The sequence below is a fragment of the Columba livia genome, chromosome 2 (assembly GCF_036013475.1).
Source record: "Columba livia isolate bColLiv1 breed racing homer chromosome 2, bColLiv1.pat.W.v2, whole genome shotgun sequence".
Lineage (NCBI taxonomy): Eukaryota > Metazoa > Chordata > Aves > Columbiformes > Columbidae > Columba > Columba livia.
In genome coordinates, this window is record NC_088603.1 from 163,317,977 (window position 1) to 163,337,204 (window position 19,228).

The window sequence follows — 19,228 nt, forward strand, 5'->3', positions numbered from 1 at the left end:
GGACGCTGGGCAGGTCACGGGAAGGCCTGCTGGTCACACGGAGCCTTGGCTTGGCTCCCGTCGTCTTGTGGCACGTTCGTTAGGCCTTTGCCGCCGGCCCTGCTTTGAGCAGCTCTGGGACCAGAGGGACTCGAGGTCCCTGGGGTGTGTAATTAGCGGTGTCCCCGCTAACGGGGCTCATGGCGCAGGCTGCGTGGGCCGGGGCCCCGGGGCTGCTCCCCGTCCTGCGGATCCTGTCTGCTCGGATCCACCGCGTGTGCTGCTGTATTGGGCGTCTCACGCCCGTTCCGCTTGATGCTGTTCCCATGGGTTCCGTGTCACAGCTTTTCAGGTGGTGTCACCTGCAGATGGAAGTTCTGTTTTCACATTAAGCCAAGAACAACTCTGTTACAAAACGGAACAGGATTTGTGAACACCACCTGCCAGAGCAGCACCCTGCCCTTGTGTTGTGGGACTGGAAGCCGTGTGGCTGCTGTGGAGCCAAATGGTGTTTGGAACGGTGGCTCGGAGAGGCCGCGTGGGACCGGGGTGACCGGGTCTGGGCTGGGCCCCGAGGCCCCTGCGCTGCGGATGCACAGAGACGGCTGTCATGGCGCTTCGTGTGTCCCGGGAAGGCTCTGGGCACTGAATGCGTCCAAACCTGCCCAGTGCGATGCTGTGTAAGCAGCGCGGTGTCGTCGCTCGACATCCGCACAGGGTTCCTGCCCCATCTTTGCTCCTAAAAAAACAACCTCCACGGTTGTATTCGATCCAGCAAAACAGAAGTTGTCTGTCGGGCTTGTCCTGAAAATCAGCATCGCTGTGCTTGGAGAGGTGGTAGAGACTGATCTGTCATCCCTTCACAATTAGACGCGCAGGGTTTTCTCGCCCCTGCACCTCCGCTTCCCATGCGTTTCCTCACATGATGGGGCAGATTTTACGAGGTGATGTCAGCTCCCATTCCTCCTGAGCACGGACATGTCTGAGGAACGCTGTAATAACGGCTGTTCCAGGTGGGTGTAGAGAGCAGAAACATGACGTTGCCTGTGCAGACCTTTGAAAGCAAAGCCGTTGCGAGGACACGGCTCACGGTGCGCGACTCACAGCGAGTCTGTTCTGCCGTGAACTTGGTGCTGGTGCCAGCAGATGAAATCGGAGACGTGCTGGGGAGGTTGCAGGATGTTTTGTAGGTGATGGCGTTATTTGCTCCTGGAACATCGCTGTACATCTGACTACGCCTCTGGGTTGGCGAGGATCTCGTTGAAATGCTCCGGGCACAGCAGATGTGCTGTGTTACGCTGCGGAAGGGTCAATGAGTGTCGAGGTTTGTCCACTGCGGGCAGGAGAGAGGCGACTGCGTCCCAAACCTCCCGTCTCTTCTCTCCCAAGCATGTTTTGTTCATGGAAAATGAACTAGTGAAGAGAGAGGTTTTTAGAGGGAAGAATACATGACGAGGAGAAGCTGCTGCAGCTGTCTGGCTTTTTGTTTACCAGATCCAGTGCTATTAAGTTCTGCAGACCAGGTCCTTAGCTCCATTTTGCTTCGAATACCAAGTTAGAGCTTTTAATTCAGTTGTTAGAGAAGCGTTGGCTGATTCCTCGGCTCAGTTCGGGCCCTGCTTACGGCATTGGCAGGAGTCAGTTGGTGATAACGTGTCCCTTCTCGTACCGCGAGGACGGGCTGTCCCTGCTGCCGCAGGTCTCCCAGGTGATCTGGTCCTGTTGGATCCGCGTCCGCTGGCGCTGGAGCAGCTCGGTGACCCGGGGCAGCCAGGGCTGGGGTCCGGTGTCCGGAGGGAACACGTGCCCTGCGCATGGTGCTGCAGCCTCACTAACCTGTGTTTTCTTTAAGTGCATGCTGCTGATTTTATTACTTTCTTTCTAATTTTCTATCTTCTGCTTCTTTCCAGTTCTCTGGTCTGTGTGCTGTCACTCGTGACCCCATCAGTTTGCACCTTCTTGGGCTTTCCCTTTTCTCCCTGTGTCATCAGTGCTGTGCCAGGACATGCGATGTGTCCCCTCCCCGCACACCCCCCTGCCCTGTGGGACAGACGCCCGGGGACCCCGCTAGAGCAGTGTTGTGGGCACACGGCCGCTGGCGCTCCTGCCCGGAGGGCTCACGCTCCAGGGGCCGGTGGCCAGCAAGGGCGAGATGCAGCGTGCCAGTTTTCCTACACACACACGCTGTTTCACGGGTGCACGCGCCTCTTCAGATGCACGTGTTCCAGGGCCGGTGGCAAACATGCCTTTGGGAACGTGCTTGTCCATTTTGCTCCCCCTTTTTGGTGGCCAGACAAAGGTGCGTGCCAGCAGGGGCTCAGATACACGTCTGCAAGTGTGCCCTGGAGACCGTGCAGTGTCCGCACCGCCCGCACACTCACTCACGCCCTGTGCGCCCTCAGTCCGCGTCACACACATGCAGACACGCTCTGTAAGTACCTCCTGGGCTGTTCCCCGCTGTTCTCTGGGTGTTCCAGTGCCCTCCAGCTGTTCTCTGTGTGTTCCAGTGCCCTCCAGCTGTTCTCTGGGTGTTCAGGGCTCTCCAGCTGTTCTCTGGGTGTTCAGGGCTCTCCAGCTGTTCTCTGGGTGCCCCGGGGCTCTCCAGCTGTTCTCTGGGTGTTCAGGGCTCTCCAGCTGTTCTCTGGGTGCCCCGGGGCTCTCCCGGTGGGGCAGCTGAGGCTCTGCAGGCTGGTGCCTCCGCGCACGTCAGCCCAGGTTGTCCTCTGGAGGCTCCTGCCTCTGCAGCAGCTGGAGTTGGGCAGGATCAGATAGAGGAGCCTGTTTGATCCAGGCAGCCCCTGCATCAGACCCATATTTGTCCTTGCCAGGGTGTGTTCCTGTATCTGTTTCTTTCTTTCCCTGCGCTTGTCCGCTGCGATGTTCATCACCATCATTTCCTCTTCCTCCTCTTCCTTCTCCTCTTCCTCCTCCTCCTCCTCAGATCCTCAGCTCTTGAAGACAGTATTAAACAGTACGAGCAGGATCTGGCCAGGAAGCTGTACCAGTCCCAGCAGCGGGCACGTGCTCGCGGGGCCAGGCCAGCTCAGATGAGCAGCCCCGAGCAGAGTCGCGCCTCCAGAGCCCCCGGGTCAGGAAGCCAATCCAGGTGTGCACGGCCCCCCGCAGCTGCATGCTCGGCGCTCGTCCCTCGTCCTGACGCGGTGCTCCCGGCGCCGGCCGGGGTAGGGAGGAAACGTCCGTGTTGCTGGTTTCGCTTCCCTGGGGTCCCCCCGACTGCCCGCTTTGTCCCAGCGAGAACGGGGGGATGCGGGGCCGTTTGACTGGGAGAAGGGCGCAGACACTCCTGGGGGCTCAGCCCGCCTTTCCGTAGCTGTTTCGTGCTCGCGTGGTGGCTGAAGAGGGTTAAGAAGCAACGCACTGAGAGCGCAGGGGAGAGTAGAGCGCAGAACCGATCCTCCTCGTTCCAGCCCCTGCAGTTCCTTTCCAGTTCGGGTTGCTCTCCCGTCGTGTGCGGCACCCCTGGAAAGTCCTGCAGCGTCTCAGTGCGTTGATCTTGGCTCCAGGCTCTGTGTCTTCAACACGTACGGCGGCACACGTTTCAGGATGGCAGCAAACCAAGCTGCTCTGGTTCTGCTTTGGAAGTCTGTGTGCCGCAGGGAAGCGGGCCGGAGCTCTGCCTTTCTGCGCTCAGCCTGCTGGCTGCCGTCTGGGCGCAGAAGGCGTTTTCTCTGAGACGGAAGGCAAGGGCTGATGGGTTTTCTCCCTCGTTTCTGAGGCAGGATGAAATCACTCGAACAGGATGCTCTTAAAGCCCAAATGGTGATCGCCAAGTCCAAGGAGGGGAAAAAGCGCAGCACGCTGGAGCAGCTGGCAGAGTCGCCCTCGCCGGTTCCCACCCCGTCGCCAACGCCGCTGGAAGGTACCGCACGGCCTCTGCCTCGGGGAAACGCGAGTGCTCCTCCCGCTGAATGTGCTGGGAGCAGCTTCCTCCTTCAGCCTGGGCGGGACGGTCCCCTGGGCCCTGCGACATCAGTGATGAGATTTAACAAGGGCAAGTGTAGAGTCCTGCATCTGGGCAGGAACAACCCCAGGTTCCAGTATAGGTTGGGAAATTACATATTAGAGAGCAGTGGAGGGGAAAGGGAGCTGGGGGTCCTGGGGACAGCAGGGTGACCATGAGCCAGCACTGGCCCTTGTGGCCAGGAAGCCAATGGTACCTGGGGTGGGTTAGAAGGGGTGGTCAGTAGGTCAGAGAGGTTCTCCTGCCCCTCTGCTCTGCCCTGCGGAGACCACACCTGGAATATTGTGTCCAGCTGTGGCCCCTCAGTTCCAGCAGGACAGGGAACTGCTGGAGAGAGTCCAGCGCAGCCACCAAGATGCTGGAGGGAGTGGAGCATCTCCCGTGTGAGGAAAGGCTGAGGGAGCTGGGGCTCTGGAGCTGGACAAGAGGACACTGAGGGGTGACCTCATTAATGTTTATAAATATATAAAGGGTGAGTGCCATGAGGATGGAGCCAGGCTCTTCTGGTGACAACCAACGATAGGACAAGGGGCAATGGGATCAAGCTGGAACACAAGAGGTTCCACTTGAATATGAGAAGAAACTTGTTCCCGGTGAGGGTGCCAGAGCCTGGCCCAGGCTGCCCAGGGGGTTGTGGAGTCTCCTTCTGTGCAGACATTCCAACCCCCTGGACACCTTCCTGTGTCACCTCAGCTGGGTGTTCCTGCTCCATGGGGGGATTGCACTGGATGAGCTTTGAGGGCCCTTCCAACCCCAAACACACTGTGATACTGTGTGATACTGTGACAGGACCAATCTAGAAACGTGCCACATCATCTGGGGGTGGCTCTAGGGAACCAGAGCAGAAATAAAACCAGCGTCGTGACTAGAAAGGAGGAGAGAGGCATTTGTTGTAGGAAGGCAGTGTCATTCTGAGCTTCTGTCCCACTGAAATGCTGCTAGATGGAAGGGGCAGAGGTGGGGAGGTGTCGTGTCTAATACAGCCCTTCACTGAATAGTGCTCTCCTGTCATCTTTTGCAGATTGCAGTCCCAGAAACGTCACTTCCCCGGGCAGGCTGGTATGACACACTTCTGCTTGCTTTTCTCTCTGCTCTAATCCTGGGGTTCCTCAGTTGCTCAGCGTGGGTGCGGGCGGCGCATCGGCCACGGGAGCCCTGCTTGAATACTGAAGCCAGGTCCGCCTGCGTGATCTGCAGCATTGTGAGGAGGGCGCGGTGGACGGAGCTCTGTCGTACCCATTGCTAGAGGCACCCCCCTCTTTTACAGCTACGATGTAGCTTCTGTTTCTGTGTTTTATTATTTCGTCCGTTTCTTGGTTCATTTACTCCATCTCTGTGTTCAGAAAGCTTTTCAATGCGGAGACTTTGGCCCCTTTTCTCCTCAGCAGCATAAAGCTGAGAACGTCAGCTGAAATCAGCGTTTTCCTGTTCCTCAGCACTGTATAAATACAGCAGGACACAGGACGCTGCTGCAGAGAACAGTCAGGATGAGCAGGACAGACGAGGGGACCTGGTCTTGCCCAGGGTCACACAGTACAGCCCATTCTCGACTGAAGTCCTGACTGTCGCAGAACCGTCGGGCACCTTGCCACTACTGTTCCCATGAAAGCAGGTTTCCTGCCTGACGTGGTGTGTGTGTGCAGAGAAAGCATCGTGTGCCGCAGTAAAACGCCACTTGGAAGCCCCGTCCTGGCACCAGAGCAGCTCAGAGGCCCTGTCCAGAGCCGCCTCGTCTCCAGAGGCTGTGTCCGGGGCTCCGGCGCCGGGGATGGCGCTCTGCGTCCGCTCTGTCTCTGCACCGGTGGCTCCGCTCGCCGCTGGTTTTCCGTCCGTTTCTCTGCCCTTACTCTCTCTTCTCTGTTTCTTCTCTTTTGCTGTCCCTTCTAGTCCATGTCTGAAAAGAAGTTTGACTACCGGGAATTTGCTGCTATTCCTTCCTCCAAACCTGTTTACGAGATGCAGGTATCCGGTGCATGCCGGGCGCCGTGCTGGCCGCGGCCGGGCTCGCTCGCGGGGCGCGGCGCCGGCGGTCGGAGCGGCGGCCGAGCACCCGGGCGCGTGCTCCCACGGGCCCCGAGGCGCGGGCGCCGGCTGCACGGGCCGTGCAACCCAGGGCTTCGCGGGGCCGTGAGACAGTTGGTCCACATGGTGTTAAAGTTCATTACGAAACCTGTGCAAACAGAAAGCAGCTACGTCTTCACCTTAATTGATCCTGAAACGCTTCTGAGTGACAGATGAGAACTAAAAGGGAAGAAAAGACTATGGAAATGATTGCCAGCAAATTGCAAATTGGAGTAAACCTTAACTTCAAGCCGGACTGTACCCGGCGCCCTGCCCACGCAGCAGCTGTGCTGGCATTCTCACGTTGTACCCGCTGCAGATGAACTGTGAAGTAATGGCGCGGTAAGAGAACAGCAGGTTTTGAGGGCAAGCACCATGGTTCTCCAGCCTAAAAGAACCTCACCTCATTGAAGCTGCTTTGCCACAGAACCACAGAGCAGCTGAGGCTGACGGGGACCTGTGGGGTGACCGTGTCCGCCCCCCGCGCCCGCGCAGGGCTGAGCTGCCTTCCTGCTGTTCTCTGGGCCACTCGTTCACCGGTTGCACTTGTGACAGCGGATCTGAGCAGATATTGTGTGTCTGTAATGGTTTCTTCAGGTTGGTTGTTTTACGCAGACAAGGGAGCGGGTAGCTGCCGTCAGGTGTGTGCTGTGTGTGCAGAGCTAGACAGCACTGACAAAAGATCCCAGCCCCAAGGGGTCGTCCCCAAAGCCAGAGCTGCAGTTGGTGGATTCTCGGGCATTATTTGGTGCGCATTGCTGGCTGACTCCTTCTGCTAACGGTGTCACCCAGCCCGTGGTACTCACACGTTTTCCTCCGCGGGTCGCTCCCTTTTGGGCTGTGCCCCGTCTGGGTTCTGCACCCAGCGAGTCCGAGGACCGGCCGCTCGTGCTCCGGACCACCAAGTGTCCCCAGGTTCTGCCGCGGCCACGGCGCCCCACGGGCCGTTCCGCAGCCGAGAAGGCGCCTCCGGAGGCAGCTGCGTCTCCGGACCCTGCGGCGCTTCCTCCGTGGCCGGGCCGTAGCCCGGAGCCGGTGTTTTCCTGGGCACGGTGTGCCGCCCGCTTTGGGTGGCGCAGAGCAGCGCGCACAGCGGCACCGCAGCCCGTGTTCCGCTCCGCGGGGACAGCGTCTCTTCTACCAGACCTTCATTTCTAAAGCTCTGAACAGGCTGCCACCACCTCCCCCTCTCTCGTGCCTCCTCCAGTTTTGCTGTTGGCACAAAACAGGCAGTTTATCTGGGAATTAGGGCTTCTTGCTCTCACAGCCGTGAACCTGCCCTGATGCTTTCCATAGACGTCTACAGAGCTGCCATTCTTTATCCTGCAGCTGAAGGAAAGTCACAGCGAGCCCTCGCTTGTGCTCTTGAGCTGAGCAAGACGACCCCGGAAAGGCAGATGCTGCTCAGTAGTGGCCAGAACCTTCGGCCGAGTTGGGCATTATCAAACCTGCTGAATGCTGCGCTCTCCTGAAACCCTGCCCGTGCGCTTGTGCAGCTCAGGAAGCGTTCAGCTCAGCGCATTGTGTACGAAACCAGAAAGAACAGCAGAAGTAACAAATGCCGCCACTTTTGAAGTAAACAGAATACCTCAACAGAACGCTTTGACCTTCCTATCCTTGAAGCACTTTGTACAGCGAGATTAAACTCTCTATTTCAGCTAAACAAGTAGGGCACGGGACACTTGGCCGTGTCTGCGGAGTAGTGCTGATTTTCAGGCCACCTCAAGTTCATGGCTGTGGACAACGTTGTTTTCTCCTGGTGCTGCCCCGGTCTGATGAGCCACAGACGGCGCTGGTTGTTGGAACGGTGTTCCTTTGGTGAAGGCTGAAAATCAGCAGGAGCTGGTGGAGGCTCCTGGTTGTCCCTTGTCCACGTCTCCAACTGTCCCTGCCGTCTGCTGGGATGTGGCTGCTCGAGTCACCATCCTGGAAGGCGTTAAGAGACGGGTGGTGGCCCTGAGGGACATGGTTTAGTGGTGGACTTGGCAGTGTTGGGTTACCATTCTATGGTTTTATGCTTCCTGTCCTGTGTCCTCTACACCGACCTGCACACAAGGAGGTTGATTGGATGTGAGAAGCTGGGTCTGGGAACAGAGCAGCTGCAGCATTAGGGTCCGGGACTGTCCGGGAAATGTCGCTCTTGTCTGCTCTCCTCCGTGTTTCTGCTCGTTTTCTGTAGGCTTTACGCTTTCTGCCTTCCCTGTCCCTTCCGATCTCCCCACGCGCAGTGTAGGGGGAGCTCCGCCGGGCTGCGCGCAGTTCGGGCGCCGGGCTGCACCGGGCACCGCCGTGTCCCGGGCACCGCCGAGGGCCGTGCCCCAGCTGCCGCGGGACCGGCACCTCGAGCGCGGAACGCCCTCGTGGTGCGCGGGACACGGGCGGGCGGTTGGTCGGCACGCGTGGGTGCTCATGTCTCCTGTTCTCTTCCAGTCACCTGATGCAGCTGACGACCTCAGATACGTAGATGACAGAAACAACTCAGGTAAGCTCGTGGCCAGAGGACTTGTGTTTGTCCTACTTGCTTCCCAGCACGGTTCTCGAGGGTTCCCCTTTGCCTCCTTGTGGAATCAGCCCCGAGAACTTCAGCTTCTTGCTGCTTGAAGCCATGTCCTATTTTGTCTGTTCTAGAATGAAACCTCCAAACTCGCCACGTTCAGTTTTGGGTAGGATGTTTGCATGGCGCTGTAGTGATGGCTGATTTGCTGGGAATGGTGTGTGACAAGCATGCCTGGTTTTCCTCCAGTTTTGTGCTCTGGAGTGGAGCGGTGGTAGAACGTGGGTGAACGTTCTGGCCTCTGTCACCCGCTGTTAGTGGGTAACGGCCATTGTTCAGGGCCTGCCTTGTGCCGCGTTTGCAGGAGCAAAGAATTGCAGCTGCAGATGATAACTCAGCCTGGGTTAAGACTCAAGAGTGCTGGGGTGCTTGAGCACCCAGGTGACCGTCCAGGTCTGCCCTTGTGCGTCTGCGTCTGTGTCCCCATCCCCTCAGTAACAGTATTAAAGCCCTGGGCGCTGTGCCTCCCCGGCTGCCCTGGCTCTGGGGTGCCTGTCCCCAGCTGACAGCTCGCACCGTCCCCCACATTCGGGATGCGGAGCTCAGTGGTGTGCGGAGCTCAGTGGGGTGTGGAGCTCAGCGGGGGTGCGGAGCTCAGTGGGGTGTGGAGCTCAGCGGGGGTGCGGAGCTCAGTGGGGTGCGGAGCCCAGCGGGGGTGCGGAGCTCAATGGGGGTGCGGAGCTCAGTGGGGGTGCGGAGCTCAGTGGGGTGCGGAGCTCAGTGGGGTGCGGAGCTCAGTGGGATGCGGAGCTCAGTGGGGGTGCGGAGCTCAGTGGGGGTGCGGAGCTCAGTGGGGTGCGGAGCTCAGTGGTGTGCGGAGCTCAGTGGGGTGCGGAGCCCAGCGGGGGTGCGGAGCTCAGTGGGTTGCGGAGCTCAATGGGGGTGCGGAGCCAAGCAGGGGTGCGGAGCTCAGTGGTGTGCGGAGCTCAATGGCGGTGCGGAGCTCAGCGGGGGTGCGGAGCTCAGCGGGGGTGCGGAGCTCAGTGGGTTGCGGAGTTCAGTGGGTTGCGGAGCCCAGTGGGGGTGTGGAGCTCAGTGGGGGTGCGGAGCACAGCGGGGGTGCAGAGCTCAGTGGGTTGCGGAGCCAAGCAGGGGTGTAGAGCTCAGCGGGGGTGCGGAGCTCAGTGGGTTGCGGCGCCCAGCGGGGGCGCGGAGCCCAGCGGGGGTGCGGCGCCCAGCGGGGGTGCGGAGCTCAGCGGGGGTGTGGAGCTCAGTGGGTTGCGGAGCTCAGTGGGTTGCGGAGTTCAGCAGGTTGCGGAGCCCAGTGGGGTGCGGAGCTCAGTGGTGTGCGGAGCTCAGCGGGGGTGCAGAGCTCAGGGGGGGTGCAGAGCTCAGTGGGGTGCGGAGCTCAGCGGGGATGCGGAGCCCAGCAAGGGTGCGGAGCTGAGTGGGTTGCGGAGCCCAGCGGGGGTGCGGAGCCCAGCGGGGGTGCGGAGCTCAGTGGGGTGCGGAGCCCAGCTGCGGTGCGGAGCTCAGCGGGGGTGCGGAGCTCAGCGGGGGTGCGGAGCTCAGTGGGGGTGCGGAGCCCATCGGGGATGTGGAGCCCAGCGGGGATGTGGAGCCCAGCGGGGGTGCGGAGCCCATCGGGGATGTGGAGCCCATCGGGGATGTGGAGCCCAGCGGGGATGTGGAGCCCAGCGGGGTGCGGAGCCCATCGGGGATGTGGAGCTCAGTGGGGGTGCGGAGCCCATCGGGGATGCGGAGCCCAGCGGGGATGTGGAGCCCATCGGGGATGTGGAGCCCAGCGGGGATGTGGAGCCCAGCGGGGATGTGGAGCCCATTGGGGATGTGGAGCCCATCGGGGATGTGGAGCCCATTGGGGATGCGGAGCCCAGCGGGGATGTGGAGCCCAGCGGGGATGTGGAGCCCAGCAGGGATGTGGAGCCCAGCGGGAATGCGGAGCCCATCGGGGATGTGGAGCCCCGCGGGGCTGCTGCTCCTGGCTGGTACCTCCGTTTCCTTCCGGCCCGGATGCTGGTTTCCTTCTGCCTGTGTTACAGCTGGTTTTCCTGCTTTATTTCCTCCGTTCTGTCTTGGCCGGTCTCTCTGGGTACAGGCCGTGCTGATACAGCCGACCCCCGTATGGACCGTTTCCAGAGGGCTGTTCTCTTGCAGACATACTCATGGAAAACTCACTTTCCCGAGAACAACGCGTGTTCCTCATCTCTCGGGGTAAACCTGTGGGGTTCGTGTCCCGAGGCGGTTCAGCCAGCGTACGTAACGAGGCGGTCGCGACGGTCTGGCAATAACCAGCGATGGTGCAGGGGCGTCAGACCTCACCGCTGCCTGCCCTGGTTCTCAGAGCAGAAGACGTGAAGAAGAGCGCGTGGTGCTCCGTTCAGAGCTGTTACCCAGTCCTTGGGTGATTGTTGCGTCCCGACTGTGTGAGGTGTGACTGTTGTGAGGCTCCGGCACGCGGGTTCCCCGGAGCGGGCGGCGGCGGATGGAGACGCAGCCGCGCTGGGGCGGGACGGGGCTGCCGGGGCTTCTCCGTCGTCCCCTCTCGTTCTTCCAGGCAGCGCAACGTTCCAGCCAACACACATAGAAAAAGATATAGAAATCTATATAGATCTTTTATCATTATTTTTATGTAGATTTTTGGTAAGTTCCAACATCTGTACGTGGAATTTAAAAGACTCCTTTTCTGCCCCGGTTCCAGCCGCCCGCTAGTCCTGCCTTGACTGTGCAGACCCTGCTCAGAATATGTAGAGGAGTCGTTTGGAATTAAATCATCCTCTGGGAACACACTTGAGAATTAGTGATATTTGCTGGCATTTTTGTTCACCGTAAGAGGGAAAGGAACGGAAACCAGTCCCGAAGGTCAAAGGAGCGTCTGTGCCCAGAGCAACGCTGTGTGTTCTGCTCCTGCCCCACCAGTCCGCTGGCAGCTGCCAGCACCACGGGCACCGATTTGACGCGTCCCGTCAGGCCTTTCGCCGCTGTCCGTACTGGGTACGGCTGTGAAGAGGTCTGATTGCTGCATTAATGACGCTGTTCTCTGTACCCCTCTACACACATCGGGGTTTTCATCACGATCATCCTTGATCATGGAGTTATGGCTTTATGACCGTGTGGAGAAGTCCTAAGCGGTTCCCGCGCTCCGTGGCTGTAACACGGACTCATCACTGCTGTACTGTTAGTTCTGCCTCGGGCTCAGCAGCTCAGGCGCTCCTGGGAACAGAAGTTCCCTTCTCCCCCTTCCTGTATTGTTCATTTACCCCATCCGGCCTTTTTAGCCACGTCCCCATTCCAGAGAGGTGCAGCCCCCGTTTGTCCCCCAGACTGCCCTTTTACCAGGTTTTCACAGAAGCGGAGTCTCTGGATTCGGACCGGCTGCAGCACCCGTGCTCTCCCCGGGGTGCTCCCGTTTCTCATGGAGCGTGCAAGGGAGGCTCCTGCTGCTTCCGAATGCACCAGCATCCATGTGCGCGGAAGGGAGCTCTTAGGAAAATATCTGAGGAGCAGGGAAACCGAGCTTGCACAGGTGCACGCGCTCAGATTTCTGAAGTGCCTGTTAGCTGGGCTGTGTGAGCCAGGTGTTGTGTCTGGATCATCAGTGGAACCATCCTCTGTAAAACTGTCTCAACTGGCTTTTCTCATCATTTGTGGTGGCGCTGAGTTCCATTACGAGGTATTTTCTTTCATTCTGTTTCCTGATAATTGCCTCGGGTCCCGTGGGCTGCAGTGAATAGCTGTCTGCTTCGCTCTGGACCGTTCCCACGGCCGGTGTCACATCTGCCACCAGTTTCCTCCCTCCAGGCCGAACACTCCTCGGTCCTCCTCGCGGGGATCGTCCCCGCACCCCTCTGTACCTCTTTGTTTCCTCTGTGCCGTTGTAGAGGTGGAGCAGGGGCGCTGCGTGCAGCATCGCGAGCGTAGGCACACGGAGCGTTCGCGAGCAGCAGAACCCGTTCCGTGTGCTTTCCCGTCTCTTCTGGGGTCTCAGAAGTGAAATGGTGTTGCCGAGACGTGCTGATGTTTCCAGAAAGCTCCTGCAGTTTTAACCGCGTTTACCCAGCGCGAGCCGCGCCGTGCCGTCCCGTCCCGGGGCAGCTCGTTTTCATTAACAGCTTTGGCTGAGGAACTGCCAGGAGTTCTTGGAAGCTCAGGGTGCTGTGTAAGATCACTGAGCCTGCATGTTGGATGGCTCCTTGGGCAAACGCCAGCCCAGGAGCTGAAAGGAATGGCTTCCCTCTGATTTCCTCTCCCTCCCCATCTGGAGTTTTATCTGCATGTGCCTGTACCTTTCTTTTGTACCCGCTCGCCTTGTTTAGAAGCCAATCCTCCGCTCTCCAGTCCCCGTATCCCCTCACCGCCTACGTTTGTTTCTGGGGCCTTTTCAGCCAAGAGGCTGGTGGTTCGGGAGGGTCCTGAGCTGCAGCAGCTCCGCACTCGGGAGCTGTAACCGGAGCTGTAACCGAGGTTCTCTACCACATTCACAGACCTCAGAGAGGCTGCCCAGGAGCCAGTTTGCAATTGAGGGGAAAAAATCTGTGGGTTTGTGGAACCTTTTCCTTTTTACACGAGTGTCTCACGGTAGTTGCTCAGGCCGAGTTGTGCGAAGGGCAGATGCCCCCGGTGCGTGTCAGAGCGCGTCAGGACGGAAAGGAGCCACGGGAACAGCTTCAGGCGCAGAGCGCCCTCCCAGGCCCGAGCGCAGTCCACTGCGTCTGCCCTGCGCGTCCTCTGGTGAGGGCCCGGGAGCAGCCCACGGCGCCCGGTGCGTGCCGGCATCGCGCGGCCGGGACGCCGCCTCCCGCCAGCCCGTGCGGGCGCACGCCGGCCCTGCTGCGGCCGTGAGGCGCTCGGAGCGCGGGCGCACACCCCGGTCCTCCCGGTGTCCTCCGTCGTTCCTTCCATTGGCACTTCCAATGGTGCTCGGTAATCGCGGGTGTTGGGGGCAGGTGTCTTATCGCGAATGTGACTTTCTTCCCAGAACCCACAGGAGTCAGTACCTGAGCTGCCGTCACCTGAAAGTTCTGGGCACGGGGCTCCTTTAAATCACTGAGACTTCAGTGCTACCCCAAATTCCACACCTGGGTATACCCTTAGATCTGTATCTGTGTACTTAACCTTGCACGTCTCTTAAAACCTTCATTTCTTTTGTCTGCGCAGTTCCCCAGGAGCAGGACGGGCAGCCGGAGGAAGAGGAGATGTTAGTAACACGGGATTCGTCGACACCCACTGCATCGGCGCTGGAGGAGATGGCCCTGTACAGCAGCAAGCGCAAACTGCGGCACGGCCGGCGCAGCCTGGAGGCGGCCGTGCCCACGTAGGGGCGACGGCCCCGGGCGACGAGCGGCCCGGCGCGGCCCGCGCAGCGCGGCTGCCCGCGGCACCCAGGGCCCCCTGCCCAGCCAGCTCCGTCCAGGCTGTGAGCCGCCCTCGTTCCTCCCCGACAGCGCCGGGGCGAGTCCTGAACAAAACGGGACAGCACCGGGTGTACTGGTGGCAGACGAGAGGAGGTGTGGGTAGGACGCTGGGCAGCTTGTTAGCCTGTAAATAGTGTGTGCGGGGACAGGCAGGACAGGGGGAACACACGAGTGTGAGACTGCGTCGGGCCCCAGCTGTTATTTCCTCAACTTGGATTTCTGTAGTGGTTTATATGGGAGCTTCTACTCCGGTATGGATTACAGGGAAGGTCAGCCTGCCTTTGCTCCTGTTTAATTTCTACTCTTTTGCCAAAAAGCGTCTTTTCCAGCTCCCTCACTGTGTCCCCTCACTTTCCTTCGGGAGTGTGTGGAAACGGGCAGCTTGGAGGCAAAAAGAAACAAACCAGGAGTTTCAGTGAAGTGCCTCTGACACCAACACCCGTGTGCTCGAGCGCGGCTGGCAGCAGGAGCCGGGCAGTGCGGTGCCGCCTGCCCTGCGGGCGCAGCTGTCTGTCCCGCTCGGGAGCTGCTCCGTCTGTCTGTCCCGCTCGGGAGCTGCTCCGTCTGTCTGTCCCGCTCGGGAGCTGCTCCATCTGTCTGTCCCGCTCGGGAGCTGCTCCGTCTGTCCTCGGGAGCTACTCTGTCTGTCCTCGGGAGCTGCTCCGTCTGTCCCGCTCGGGAGCTGCTCCGTCTGTCCTCGGGAGCTGCTCCGTCTGTCTGTCCCACTCGGGAGCTGTTCTGTCTGTCCTCGGGAGCTGCTCCGTCTGTCTGTCCCGCTCGGGAGCTGCTCCGTCTGTCCTCGGGAGCTGCTCCGCGGGCGGGCGGTGCTGTTGGGGACACAGGTGCCTGCCGGGGTGTGAGTCCCGCAGACGGCGCGAGTCCCGCGTGTGGGGGAGGAGGGATGTGCGTGCGGCCAGCACCGGTGAGCGGGGCCGGAGGAGCAGCCGCAGCCGCGCGACCGCCATAGAGAGCAGAGTAGTTGGGGATTAGGATACGGTGCAGAGGTGGGAGGTGTAAACAGCAGTAAGGTAGCGGGTTAGGATTTAGGAAGTGGCGTTGGGGGTCAGGGTAGGAGTAACGGGGTCTCACAGGAGGACGCTGGTGGGTGAAGTGACGGGTGACACGGGGGTGCCCAGCGCGGCGGGTGAAGGGTGAAGGGCGGCGGGTCTGGCCTGTGTCTTGCAATAACTACACAATTCTCTGTGCCAGCTTGGCTTCGGGCCCTTCCCACGCAGAACGGGGAACACACGTGCTTGCCGGGCAAGAGGAAAAGAAATGAAAATGAGAAGAGAGCAGGGGTGCGATTCCTGGTTTCCGTGGGTGGAACAGGGGCTGTGAACAGGCTGTGTCACGGGAGCTCTGCAGCTGTGGAGGAGACGGGTGCTGCCGATAGCTCTGAAATCGGTCTCTGCTGCTCCACCGCCCAGTACGGAGTGAAACATCCCTTTTTTATTTATCTTTTTAATGCCTCTGACAGGGACCTGAGCTGGCGGTGCCTGAGCTGGCGGTGCCTGAGCTGGTGGTGCCTGAGCCGGCACTGCCTGAGCTGGCAGAGCCTGAGCAGGCAGCTCCTGAGCCGGCAGCTCCTGAGCTGGCAACACCTGAGCCAGCGGCTCCTGAGCCGGCGGCGCCTGAGCTGGCAGCGCCCGGCTGCCCCCCCCGCACTGCTCTCTGACCCCGCAGCAGCCCCCGGTGACGTGGGAGCGACAGGCGCTTCTGCTTGTTCGTGTGCTGAGTGACAGCTCCGGATGCAGGTTCCTGTAGCTGAGAATCTCCCTTCGCGCCAAACCCAGTGGAGCGTTTGAACTGACCGCGTGTGTTTAGCTTGTTTAATTTTGTAGAGCTTTGAAGGGGGAACTGATAATCGATCTCAAACCGCAGCCACGGCTGCTTCCATCATCAGCAATTTGAGCTTTTCCTTTTTAAATCTAATTTTAGCATTTGCTTTTTAACAACAGCGATTTGGAAACAATCCTGGATTGGTTTTGGTGACTAACTCGTGATTCTTGGTTCTCTTTGCGGTACCTGGTGCCAGGCTCTGGGTTCTCTCCCGTTCTCTCCTGAGAGACTCTGAGGGAAAATTAGCGCATCAAGACTGTAACTAGTGAAATTTGTACAACCAAAGAAATCTATTTTGTGGTTCAAGGATAATAAAGTTTACTTTACATTTTAGAGCCTTTAGTTAATGTGGTTTGCCCTGTGTGAAGTCTGCGTTTCTATACCAACACTTTGGTTCTGATTATCAGTCACCTGTAAGGCAGCAAACACACTAGAGGTTCTTCTGCTTTTGTGTGTATAAATCAACAATGACCTGAACCCATGCCCGCTGCAGAGGCACCGAGAGCAGCAGGGCAGGGAGAGGAGCAGAGGATGGTCATGTCTAGAGGGTAGTTAGTGGCTCCATGTCCCCCCTCAGAGGGCTCGACTGGGACCAGTGCTGTTTAACGTCTTCACCAGTGACACAGCGGCATTGAGCACAGCTGCAGCAGAGTGCGGTGACACCAAGGTGAGTGGTGCGGGTGACACGCCTGAGGGACAGGATCCATCCAGAGGGGCCTGGACAAGCTCAAGAAGTGGTTCCCTGTGAACCTCATGGGGTTCAACAAGGGCAAGGCCCAGGTCCTGCAGGTGTGCCCGGCACCCCCGGTCCCAATCCAGCTGGGGTGGAGGGGTGCAGAGCAGCCCCGGGAGAAGGACTTGGGGTGCTGGGGGTGAAGACCTGGACATGAGCCGGCGATGTGTGCTGGCACAGAGCCGAACCGCAGCCTGGGCTGCAGCGGGAGCAGCGTGTCCAGCGCTGGAGGGACGTGACTGTCCCCTCGGCTCTGCCGTGGCCCCTGAGCTCTGCGGCCAGCCCTGGGGTCCAGCACCAGCCAGACATGGAGCTGTTGGAGCGGGACGGAGGAGGGACACGGGAATGGGCCGGGGGCGGAGCAGCTCTGGGGAGAAAGGCTGAGACAGCTGGGGGTCAGCCTGGGGAGGAGCTCCGGGGACGCCTTGGTGCGGCCTTTCAGTAAAGGGGGCTCGTGCAAAGGCTGGAGAGAGACTTTTGCCAAGGCCCATAGTGACGGAGGGAGCGGCAGTGGTTTCGCACGGAGCGAGGGCGGGTTTGGAGTGGACACAGGGACTGTTTCTCGGGCTCAGGGCGGTGAGGCCCCGGCACAGCCCGGGGGCTGCGGGTGCCCCGGCGCTGGGGCGCTCGGGGCGGGCGGACGGGGCTCCGAGCAGCCGGGGCTGGGGAGGCGCCCGGGCAGCGCGGGGGCGCGGGACGAGATCGTCTGTGAAGGTCCTGGCCAGCACAAAGCGTCCTGTGAGCACCTGTTTAGAAAACAGGGAGGTAAATTCAGAAATGAGAAAAAACGCCGTAGTGCCTTCAGTGTCACAGCCTGTAGGGCAAGTACCGCTGCCAACTGCAGGCGGACGCTTTACGAGCAAGATGGGAAAATGGACAGAAGGGACATGAAACAGGCTGGTGGTGTGTGAACAGGCCCTTCGGATGGTTCCTGCCCTGCTCGTGCTCTCCCTGCGCTGGAGGAGCCGGATCCTCAACTCCCGGTCACCAAAGAACCCCCGTTCTGATATTACGTGGTATTTGTACGGTAACTTCAAATGTAACCTCCTGCTAGTTTACCACCCAAGAAACCCGGGGCTGCTGGAGCATTAACCGTCCATAGGTGACGTGGCCGATGGTGTTCAGATCGAACCTGAGTGACGTGGGGACCAGGCCGCTCGGTGGGCGAGTCACCGGATAATCCAGCGCCGGCCCCGTCCGATCCCCCGTGGACCCAACAGCTCCCCTGGATCCGCGTCTGAGCGCTCACACCCAACCCCCCGCCTTCACAGACACTGACTTCAAAACGCTTCGTTTACGACAAACATGTCATTACCCGAAAGAAACGACAAATCGGTGGTGTGCGGATCTTTGAGAAGTTGTGCCCGCCCTGAGAAACATTCTTGCTTCGTGAGACTAAGCAGCAAGACAAGGAATGATTCCTGGAAGGCGACGGAAGGACTGTACGCACGGGTTTTAAAGATTTGGGACATTAGAGGATGATGTAACTCAAATAGTAAACGTTGCACAACATACTGAGCGTGATGAGCGAGACAGATGTTCAAGAGCTTACGGAACCGAATGAGGAGCTACAGGAAACCTGATCAGAGCGACCTGCCCAAGAGCAGCAAGTACAGAAACGCTGGAAAGCGTCAGTAACGGCCCCGCGGACACATCGCGTCCGGAGCGGCAGAGCTTCGGCCAAGGAAGCCGCAAGCATACCCGTTCTCCATTGAAACGCTTCCCAGAAGTAATTTGAGTGGATTTACAAACGTGCTTAAGAACACCCCTGTCGGTTTTACAGGGAAACGACCGCGGTAACGGTGGAATGAGCAGAAGGGTTAAATGATCGTGAATGGAAACAGCCAGGTTTTCTGTCCAGTTCTGTACCCATGTGGTAAATCTTTCCCCAGGACTTGAAAAGCGTCCGTGGACGCCACAGCTGAGAATGACCCGGGTGACAGACAGACGGACCGCGCGGCCGGGACGGACTCGGCACAGCGGGGGCGCCGGGGCGCGTGCTCAGGGTGAAAGGCGACCACCACCCGCCCCCCGCGCGGCCGGGGTCTGGTCTGGTGTGCCAGCGTGCCCGGGACAGACACGCAGCTCGGACCGCACGTCTCCGCATGGAAGGGTCTCTAGTTCAGAAACGTTTTACACAACACATACAAACGTTTAAGTACTTGGGAAAAACGTCTCTATGGGAGAATCTTCTGGTCATGAAGGGAAAGTGCACACAGAGAGGAAAAGGGAATGGTAGCCGTGAGCTCTTCAGAATAATTTATGTGATGCCTTAAAATATGTTACAGAAAAACTGCTGGATTAACACCACACCAAACCAACCCAACCCCAAATCCTGCTTGAGAGAAGCCACGGAAAACCACGAAGATCTCTCTGCATACCCGCGTAAAGTGACCGGTATTAGTGGGCACAGGGAGGCTGGAAATGAACAACTGCTATAGGGCAATCGTGAACATTTACAGATCAGTCTTAAAAACAACCAACCACACCACACCACACACCACACCACACCACACACCACACCACACACCACACACCACACCACACCACAAAACACCACACCACACACCACACCACACACCACACCACACACCACACCACACACCACACCACACCACAAAACACACCACACCACACCACACACCACACACCACACACCACACACCACACCGCGCCATGCCACGCCACACCACACCAGCTCTTTCGGC

At 59.3% G+C, this 19,228-nt stretch overlaps 1 protein-coding gene across 40 annotated transcripts in view; it reads left to right on the top strand.

The window, feature by feature from the left end:
- SCRIB (scribble planar cell polarity protein) overlaps nt 1-16,120 on the top strand; it is a 133,547-nt gene extending 117,427 nt beyond the window's left edge. For all 40 annotated transcript variants that reach the window (XM_065054809.1, XM_065054810.1, XM_065054811.1 and 37 more), the window contains 6 exons: nt 2,921-3,085; nt 3,720-3,859; nt 4,983-5,020; nt 5,849-5,923; nt 8,453-8,504; nt 13,692-16,120. In XM_065054809.1, coding sequence (XP_064910881.1) covers nt 2,921-3,085; nt 3,720-3,859; nt 4,983-5,020; nt 5,849-5,923; nt 8,453-8,504; nt 13,692-13,852 — 631 coding nt within the window. In that variant the 3' untranslated portion in view covers nt 13,853-16,120. The remainder of the gene's footprint in view (nt 1-2,920; nt 3,086-3,719; nt 3,860-4,982; nt 5,021-5,848; nt 5,924-8,452; nt 8,505-13,691) is intronic.
- Nucleotides 16,121-19,228: the final 3,108 nt, after the last annotated feature.